General features: G+C 33.9%; 2 protein-coding genes across 2 annotated transcripts in view; one reads left to right on the forward strand and one right to left on the reverse strand.

Annotated features, from left to right (window-relative positions):
* The window catches only part of or (AP-3 complex subunit sigma-2 or), a 13,474-nt gene extending 10,421 nt beyond the window's left edge, over positions 1 to 3,053 (reverse strand). The window contains exons 1-3 of the mRNA XM_019047258.2: positions 2,770 to 3,053; positions 1,643 to 1,734; positions 374 to 557 (exon numbers count right to left, since the gene is read on the reverse strand). Of these exons, the coding sequence (XP_018902803.1) occupies positions 374 to 557; positions 1,643 to 1,734; positions 2,770 to 2,838 (345 nt within the window). The 5' untranslated portion in view covers positions 2,839 to 3,053. The remainder of the gene's footprint in view (positions 1 to 373; positions 558 to 1,642; positions 1,735 to 2,769) is intronic.
* Positions 3,054 to 3,301: 248 nt separating this feature from the next.
* Ubc6 (ubiquitin conjugating enzyme 6) lies at positions 3,302 to 9,241 on the forward strand. The gene is made up of 4 exons (XM_019047309.2): positions 3,302 to 3,502; positions 4,560 to 4,640; positions 5,156 to 5,360; positions 7,139 to 9,241. The coding sequence occupies exons 1-4, from the start codon at positions 3,459 to 3,461 to the stop codon at positions 7,262 to 7,264; spliced, it is 456 nt and encodes a 151-aa protein (XP_018902854.1). The 5' UTR covers positions 3,302 to 3,458; the 3' UTR covers positions 7,265 to 9,241.
* The last annotated feature ends 930 nt before the right edge of the window (positions 9,242 to 10,171 follow it).

The following is a 10,171-nucleotide window of genomic DNA, read 5'->3' on the forward strand; positions in this document are numbered from 1 at the left end:
TAATGCTGACAGAATCAGCTAGCTGGAAAGCTAATTCTGAAACTTGGGAACAGCTTCATCAGGTCAACCAGGCAATGATGTCTAATAGTTGTAAGTAGCATGAGTGCCATGACACCCATCTAAAGCGAGGCATACAAAATTAAAAGTTAGAGTTACCCCTCAGGTTTCAACAAGATTCTCACTCTATACTAAAAATTTTCTACCTGACTCCATTTCTAATAGTTTCAACTCATTTTTGTAATAGGATTTGTACCTTTGCAATCTTTCCTTCGATTGTGTAAGTATCATTCTCTTTTGGAAAATCATAATCATTTCTTACTTATTTGTTTCACCACTTTGAGTTTATATAAGAGAAAATACTCATAAAACTTACCTTGTCAACATGAAATATTAAGTCTAGCTCACAGACGTTTTCAAAGCATTTATCTAGCGTTTCCACAAAAACTTGAATTAAGTCTAGGATCCCTAATTCTGACTCGGAAGAATCAACACAAAAAACAAAATACAGCGTTGCATAATGCCGATAAATAAGCTTGAAATCAGATCCACCGATCAGGCTGGAAAAAAGACAAAACATTCATAGTTAGATTTAAAGAGGAAAATGTTTTCCGAGTACAAGAAATATTTCATGGTCAAATTTCACTGGTAGAAAAAATCTAGTGAGTGAATGCACCAGATGAATGTAGATAGCTGTCGGCCTCCTGTGGTGTAGTGGTTGTAGCGCTAGCCCTATGACCAAGAGGTCCCAGGTTCGATTCCCGGTCAGGTGATCTGAGTTTGATGGTCTCAGGCAATGGTCACCTGGGGCCAGCATGGGATTAGCCGATAGGCTATTTGAAATTGATAAAAAAAAAAAAGCTGTCAGTTTCATTTGGGTTTCAAAACAAAAAAATTAGATATTGTCCTCGATCACTTTATTTTTGGACAATGGAACGGTGTATCAGAAGAAGCTCTAATTCCTCAGAATGTTTGCAACATACATCACAGTCTGTCCCAGGGTGAAGAGCCAGACTGGTCGAAGGTGCACCTCTGTAATTCGCTGCCCTAAAAATATTTAGTCATGTTGGTTAATATCAAATGGACCAAGTTTATCAGAAAGGAGCCAACCCACATTTTTTAAAAAATTGAGTTAAGAATGTTCTCGAGTTTCACTAGCCATAGGTTTTCTCTTGTCAAAAATTGAAAGTTTAAAAACAGAAATTAGTTTGTGAAAAGAGGGGTTGAAGTTCTTTTTCAACATTGAGCCTTATGCAGGAATTCAACTTCAAACCGCTTTTTCTCAGTTTCTACATAATGTGGGTTGGTTCCTTTCTGATGAACTCAGTCCAAATAAATTTAAAAAGAATCTTTTAACTCTACCAAATTAAAACCATTCAATGATCAAATGCTGGTTACTATAGATTCATTAGCTCATTTGCCTTACCAGCTAAAAATAACCCAAGTAAGTAACTATAATTATAATTTGAAACCTCAGTATTCCAACAATCTTCAAGAAATCATTGTTTAAGTCAAGTTTATCCTCTTTCAAAGAAGAAACTTTTGCTTGTAATGTAAATACCTATAATAAACACAGAGGAATTTTCATAGGATCATTTGACAGACACTTCCTTAAATTAAAATTTCAGATTGGATGATAACTCACCTGCCACCTTCAAGAAAATTACAAATATTATCGTCTCTCTTGGATACTAGCTGAAAAGTTTCTTTAATAATTTGTTGCTGCATGTCTTCATTCTGAAAAAAAAGGAGTGTACTGCTTATTAGAGAGGCAAAGAGGAGCGAGTCAGAAAAAATAGTGAGTAAAATTTGCTTTTGTCAGATTTTAATTAACTCCAGACATGTGCATATGATATTAATGATGATAGATTTCATCTAAATAATTTTTGTGTGGGTTCAGGGTTGAGAGGAAACTGTGCGTTACATAAAAGGGATCCTTAAGAATTTTTTTCTAAAAGTTCCCACTTGCATGAGAGTAAACTGAGCAAAAGACAGCGTGGTACAGATATAATATGCTAGAGCTAACCCTGGATAAGTTGGCAGCTTTTCACTTTTCACCATTTTACTCATTAGACCAATTTACAGCAAAAGGGGCATTGTTGCTTATTGCTATTTGACGATGGCAGTGTGGTCGTTTTTAAATGAAAAGTAAACTAAACTGCCAACATATTTGATGCTAGAGTTCCGTCTCGATGCACAGCGTTTCTCATACTGCTGAGACAAACTCTTTCTACTATGCTAACAGCTACTCACACATATCAGCTCATTTACGATAGGAACGAATTAATATCATGGTGGCACAACAGCATTTATTTCCTTGGTGGGTGGTGATTTTATCATCTACAATAATATGGTTCACTCTCTAATACCGTTATAGAAGTACATAATTATCTAGGCCTGTGAAATAAACACTTGTGATCATAGGGAAGTTTTAATTAATTCCTTTGATACAATCACCATTTAAATTCTCGGATGGTTCAATGTGTGTAGACCCATCTCTCCAGGTCATTCATGCGTGTGACAAGGATTGGTCCAAAGAATGGTGCTGCGCCAGTGTCATCAGAGACCCATCTCTCATTTTATGCCCGACTGGACTGTACTCTAGTACCTGAATGGTATCTTTCGAAGGTGGCGATTTTATTAAAATATTGCAGATAATTAAAGAAGGGAGCCCAGATTGTAACGTGAAAATAATGGCCAAATTTGAACAACCAGCAAAAGGTTCCTGAAAGAATTTTTTAGACGGTTGAAAAGATAAACGAGAGAACTTACGAAATAATGATAAAATTTGGACAATCTGGGTTTCCCATGATTATTGAAAACCAGTATAGCTTTAATCATGTTGAATGATAATCTAAGCACCGAGTTTAATGTGATTATGCAGAGTACCTCCCTATGAAAACATTGTAGCGAGAAACATAGATTCGCATAAATAAGTGTAACGATATCGTTGGAATTGATTACTATCTCAAAATCATTAAAATTTGGAAGAATTACACTACAATCAGACGATTACAATCACACTTATCACAAACAATTCATAACCTAGAACCTGAACAAAACACAACCAAACATGGTCAGCTGACCTCCAGTGATGCAACTGAAAAGACTCCACAATCAGTTTTCCCAGATCATTACTTTTCGCCCAATAAAATTTGTTCTATCCTTAAAATTTGGAAATTTTTATTTTTCATCTCTAACTTTTTTAGGTCAAATTTTACGACCTCTCTTGGTCAGGCGAAAAAAAAGAAGATAGGAACAAAATAACATGACAGTAGCAGATTTTTTTCGCTGCTCCCATGATTCACCGTCATGATCGGAGGTTAGGTAGGATAGGAAAGAGGATTTTTGAGGAATCATCTTGTTTCTGTCTAAATAATAAGTTATTTTCTACATTTTTCTGCTATAATTTGTATTATTCTAGTGCTCCAAGACCAAGTTTAGTTGTTGCAGTGTTTAAAATGTCTACACCTGCAAGGAGACGATTGATGCGTGATTTTAAAAGGTAAGCAAGTCAATACTCACTTGTCAAAACAATCTCTAGGTCAACCACCTAACAATTCTTTGACAAAGGATAATATAAGCACTTAGGACTGGTTAAAATACAATCTCTCAGTTTGTTGTCAGGAAGTTTAACTCTAAAGCATCTCCTCTGTCTATAGCATGGATTGAGAATGGCCGATGAGTTTGCCTGTTTATGCCCTTATTCCAGGTGCAGATGCTTTGTATTCGTTTTGTAGCGTCTGGGGACTAGTGAAAGAACTTCGCAAGTATTTTTGTTCTCTTCAATTGTAAATCAAGAAGTTTGTTTTTCACAGTCTGCAGTTGAAGTTTGCTAGCGCCCAATATTGTGCAGTAGTATAGTGTAAAACCCCTCAAAATTGCCAAATGTGCTTATTCCCTCAAGGGTCAGGGGTAGGTTTAGTTAAATGGCATTTACCCTTAAATTGAAATAGGTAGTACTTTTCTGCTCCAAATAAGATTATGATCTTGCAGCTGTGTGTGCCCAAACTCTTCCCTCTCAGTGACATTATATTTAGACTCAGGAGTTAATTGCAATGAGGACAGTTACTTACAGTACTTAGAGCTCTCATGGGATTCAAGGCTACTGAACCTAGAAGTAAATTGAATGATAAGACCAAAGGTAGACCTAATCAAGGCTGAACAGTACATATACATATGCAAATTGTCTCTCTTCAACATTAGTTTTTACAAACGCACATTGGAACATTACAAGTATACTGGAAAATAAAAATAAAACAAGTATGTTCTTACTTCCTGTATCTGGAAAGAGCCTCTTGAAACATGTGTATGTATATGCTTTATACTATGTTTCATATTTTTGTGCCACAAGCAAGTATGAATGTTGCTGTTTTTTTAATTTCTTATGAAACTATTGAAATTATTAGGGGAATGTATATGCGTTCTTTCATAATTTTTTGCTTATCCAGCTCTCTTGTATGTAAGTAGTGGTTTTTTTTCATCCATACCTTATAAATGTAGATTCCTAAATTGTTTTTTTCTTGAATCCACACCACTGAATTTAATTGTCTTGTTTACAGACTTCAGGAGGATCCACCTACAGGCGTAAGCGGAGCTCCTACAGACAACAATATCATGATCTGGAATGCTGTAATTTTTGGGTAAGTTAGCCAAAAAGCATCACTAAAGTGGTCTTTCAATTTTAAGTAGGTGTATTTTTAGGAAAACATCTCTTTAATTATGTTTTAGCCAAGTATCTGTAATAAACCTGTTCTCAGATTTTTCTTTTCTTTCTTTTTTTTTTCTCTCTTCTTTATTTATTTACCTGATCAAAATGTTATCAATCTACTTTCGAATTTTTTGCAATTTCTTTTTCTGTTTTCTGTCTGTTTCATTCATGTCTGTGTATTAACTAATAAAAATGACTCTAAGAAAAAGAAAGAGACTGAAAAAGTATCTTTCAAGCAAAGTGTCATCGAAGAATAAACTCCTGAAAATCAGGGATTAATCAAGGAATAAGCACGGTCAAGAATTATGGACACCATGCTTGTAAGTGGTTCGTAATTTTTACCAAGTCCTAAAAAGTTGCACTTTTGCAAAGTTGCAAATTTTAGACTAAAATGTATTTCTCTTTTGTGTTTTAAAATTATTGAATTTTTTGTTTGCTTGGTTTCAGCCCTCATGACACTCCTTTCGAAGATGGTACTTTTAAATTAACTATTGAATTTACTGAAGAATATCCTAATAAACCACCCACAGTTAGATTTGTTTCAAAAATGTTTCATCCAAATGTATACGCAGATGGAGGAATTTGCTTAGATATACTGCAAAATAGATGGAGTCCTACTTATGATGTTTCTGCAATCCTAACATCCATCCAGGTGAGATAATTGATTTCTTTTTCTTTTTCCAAGAGTCAAATTAAGTGAAAACTCAATGGAAGAATTAGCAGTTTAGAGGCATAAATTCTCGATTCAAGTTTTGTCTTTTTAAGATTTTAGGCTGAATTAATTTCATTCATTGCTGCTGCTTGTATAAATTGCCATTCCTGAAAATTAACACTATTTCCGTAACTGTAGCTGTAAGTAAAATGTTTTATTCTTATTGATCATACCTTTGGGGACCACTTACCTCTGTTAGGTATCACATCTTGAAAATGATTAATATTTCAAGTTATTGATAGAAAAGCATGTTTCCACCTAGCTGAGCTAAAGTGTTCCCATTTATCAATTGATATAAATAAAGGCTCTTCAATCAATGCAGAAATTGATCTACTTTCAAGTTAAGGTAAAACAAAAGGTAACTTATTGTAAAGACATTGTTCAAAAATTCAATCATTTAAACATAGGCGTCTGTTTAATTTAAGCAGAAGAAAGTACTAAGTTTATCTGACAGTAGTAAGCTTGTCATATAGCCATGGTGCACCAATTGGTCAGTTGCGCTAGTCTTACAATCTTGTTTTATTGTTTGAAGCTAATAGATTGGCAAATAACAAGTTTTGTTCCTATGCAAAGTTCCTACGTCCATCATTAATAAAGCTACTGCTCATTGGAGACCTCAGCGCATGGCACCATTCACTGCGGTAGTGCATACCATGATCTCTTCTATCTTGGTTTCACCAATCATAGATATACACACACTTGCACTGGTTGCTTGATGTAAAACAAGGATGAAACCAAGATGGAAGAACCCATGGTATTCATCATCCAGGTGGATATGTTGTATGCTGCAAATTTTGATAAGCAATATCTCCGTCAATATTGAATGTAGAAACTAGACATTTGAAGAGATCTTACCAATTTTTGCTGATCTTCAAGCTTAAACCATTCAAACAAGAATCTTCTGTGACCAGCAAAATTGGCCAATTATGAAATCTGTAACTGCCGCTGATGACAAATTTGGTGGATTCCTATCACTACTACTACGCAGGTTTGGACTGACTCACTGTCAAATAAACTTGAATTCCATCTTTTCTGACATTCTGGACTGTCAACAGTCAGTGAGCAGTATAGATTATTGATACAGCATTATGAAGCATGAGCATTATAAAAAAACAAGGACAAAAGAAATCTAGGGACTAAGAACCTCTTTCATGTGATACAGTACATGAATAATCGAAGAAGATGTAGAAACTTCAATTAATTTTACTTAGCCAGGAAAAGTTAAGGAGCTTTGCTGTCAATCATCGAATGCTCTTGTTTTGTCAAAATTTATGAACGGCTTTGATTGCATTTATGCACTCTTACGGTAGAGCCTTAATTTTGCGCTTGATGGCTCGTGAGAAGAATTTATAAACAAAAAATCCATGAAAAGTCAGAATTTTTTTTTCTCAACATCTCAAGAAATCAGATAATTTTAAAATTCAAGGAAACTTGTTACCCTGACTTCTCCTTATACTAATATCTTTTTAGGTTAAAAGTTATTAAAATTCCCTTTCTAAGCGCTTTTTGCGCAAGACACTATGTGAAGTTGGAACACTGATAATAACAATATAACCATTCATGGTATGGATGCAAAGTTGTGACTCACAATGCTGTCTCCATTTTTATTGGATGATTTTTCTCTATAATGCCTTTTTTTTATCTCCATGAGAAGGATACACTCCTTTACTCTTCCTTCATAAATTTTTAATATTTGTATTTTTTTGCATTTTTTCTAGTCATTGCTGAGTGACCCTAATCCTAATTCACCGGCCAACTCCATGGCAGCGCAATTATATAAAGAAAACAGAAGAGAATATGAAAAACGAGTCAGAGCTTGTGTAGAACAAAGTTTTGTTGATTAACCGTTACTATTTCACTATCATTTTTTTTATAATTTAATTTTTGTTTTTAATTTTAATTTTTATTTTTTCCATTATTTTTTTTCTTTTTTTAATAATTTTTTTCTGTCTCACATAAAAAAAAAAAAATTAAAATGAAAAAATGATCAATGAACAATGGCAAATCAATTAGGCAGATAAATGGAAAGGATAAATAAAATAAAAACATTAAAATAATTAGTACGTTCTCTTCTAGATTGAAGATGAATTTTCACACATTCTGATTTTATACCAAAATCTGTACATACACTGAATATATTCCAATCGTTTTTCTGTATCATGATTCCCCTTCCTTTTTCTACTATCTCCTTACATACATTAAATTATCTCTCTTTTGATTTGCTAAGTATTTACCTATTCTTTTTGTAACTTTAATTGTACATGATTATAAGGAGTCCATCTTCCCAAACATTTTTCCCACAAAATGTACATGCATGCATGCAAGCTTTATATAGGTCAAGGAATCAAAATATTGTTGGTGACAACCTATTTTTCTTCACAGATAAATTTCAATTTGTAATGTCAATCCATTAGCTTTCTTGTAATCTCTTTGAAGATTCACTTGTAAACAGTAATATGTGTTGTTTCTTTGTTTTAATTATCCTTTATTAAGGCAAGAATTAAAAGTTGTCAGAAAGCTCCTGAAATGTTTCTTAATTTCTGTAACAGTCTGAGGTCTCTAAGAGAAAGATAGGTCTTCTGCACTAATGCAATCTCCCAAAAATGACAGCAGAATTAACAAGGCAGAACTCAATCAAGTAAGCCAATAGTTTCAGCTTGAATACTCAAATTCCAACCATTCGATATAGCTATGGACGTAAAAAACTATTCTGGCTACATCTGTCCTAAGAACAGGTACATTTTTTGTCAAACTAGCTTTCTGGTAATGCCATTTGAACATACGTGCAGAGAAGGAAGTTAAACCACCGAAAAAACTCTATGGAAATTCCAATGCTAGAACTCAAATTAATAAAATTAATTTAGTTTTTAATACTTAAGACTTCAATTTGAAAAATTTAAATTTAATTAAAGAAGTGAGTTAAATATAATTGCTCTCAATCTTGGTGCTGCAGCATCCTCTTCAACAACATTTTGTCTTTCTATGAGAATTATCTACCTCTCTAAATCATGCCTGTTACCTTGAAGGATAATGTTTGAAGTGGTTATCAAGTTTACGAAGCAAGATTGGGGTATCACAAAAAAAATAATTTTCTCAAACTGAAAAAGATCTATTAGGTATGTCAAATTGAGATCATGTTCTGTGTTTATTTCTGTTGAGGCTTCTTAAACATAATTCATTCATCACATCATGCTGCATCAAGAAAGGCTGTCAATTCTCAACAAAGAACAACATTGTCGGAGGAAAAGGGTTGCAGCACAGATTAGGTCCCCTCACTACTCATGCTGTCAGTCCCCTCAAAGCTTAACTTTCCCTGATTTAAGCTTTCTAACAAACTAATTGGTAGCTGTAAATTTTGAAAGGCCTCTCATTTGCTCTCCAAAATATGTAGTAAGAAATATTGAGGGATGATATATCTAAAATGTATCAACGATGTTTCTTCTTCATCATGAATTTATTTTCCTCTTTTATGGCAAAATTAAAAAACAAAGAATTCTTGGAGTGAGGTTGAGTTTAAGTTTACTACGATACCTAAGTACCTGCACTTAGTGCTTAAATGTTTATGAGTCTTAAACTTGAAACTATCTCTCTCCTTCTCTTTTTTTCATCTGTCAAAGAATTCCCTTAATTTAAATGTGTATATTCAGGGAGAACAGGGATGAGGAAGGAAATGAATAACATCCATGTAGTTCAAGTTCATTTTGATCAGTTTAATTTCAAATTCTTGTCGCATTATTATTTTTTTTCTTAAGATTAGGTGTTTCATTGTTAATAAATATCATGTAACTGTGTCCATTCGCAATAAATTCTTGCATCAAGAATCTCAGTAGATTTCCATATTTTGAATGCCCCCTCAGCTCAGAACAATAGAGTAATTCTCGTTCAGATTGACTTCCGTAGGTATCTTAATCCCTAGCCCCACCCTAAAGCGGTCTCCTTATCCCTAGCTTAATTACCCTGCTGTCAAAGCCAAAAAAATAGAAACTTGTCTGCAAAATCTGAGGCATGAAGCCCCTATATCTATCCTTTACAATGGCAGCTTGTTGAAGATCAAATATTTAAGTCTCCAACTGGCTGCAATTTTGAAATTTTGCAAATCATAAGAATAATTGCCAATTGTTTATGCTCTTTCAACAACTTAAGGCGTAGGTAAGGTGAATCTTCAGCTGTAGTTCCGAAAAAATAAAAAATCCGGCTCCGAAATCAGTGCGATTAGGTATTTATAAATATCACTAATTCACTAATCACTATAGATATATAAAGTTCTAAAACTCATAAGTTTTAGCAGCATACGTCTGGAATGCTTCGGAACAAACGCAAGCTTTGAAAGTTTAATAATAAAATAACGTTTTTTTTTTCAACTTTTACAGAAATTTGGGGAATTGCCAACGTAATGTTGAACTGATTTTGACCCAACTGACTACTGAGACAATGTGGAGGCAAATTTAGGGGAAATTGGCTTATTTCGCGGGAAAATTAAATGTCCTTGAATTGAGGCATTTGGGGGTCCGAAACCCCCCCCCCCTTAAAATTAGTTCGAGGTAATTTCTGCAATTCTTACTTAAAAGCGGACACAATTTGGTAAATTTTCCCGTTTTATTTTTTTCTTTAGGATAATTTGAACCGGAGTTATGATTGTTTGAAAATAGGTCAAATTTGACCTTTGACCTATCATAACTCGGTCAAAAATTAAGATATTGATCTGCGGTTTGCTCCAAAATTCTTATGCTCTTTCGAATGAGGACTCGAGG

This window comes from Bemisia tabaci, chromosome 2 (assembly GCF_918797505.1).
Source record: "Bemisia tabaci chromosome 2, PGI_BMITA_v3".
Classification (NCBI taxonomy): domain Eukaryota; kingdom Metazoa; phylum Arthropoda; class Insecta; order Hemiptera; family Aleyrodidae; genus Bemisia; species Bemisia tabaci.

Bases quoted from the DNA above. Each gene is read 5' to 3' on its own strand.
- Ubc6 (XM_019047309.2), top strand. From the start codon at position 3,459: ATGTCTACACCTGCAAGGAGACGATTGATGCGTGATTTTAAAAG. The intron at 3,503-4,559 runs GTAAGCAAGTCA...TCTTGTTTACAG, and splicing joins TTGATGCGTGATTTTAAAAG to ACTTCAGGAGGATCCACCTA. The intron at 4,641-5,155 runs GTAAGTTAGCCA...GCTTGGTTTCAG, and splicing joins TGGAATGCTGTAATTTTTGG to CCCTCATGACACTCCTTTCG.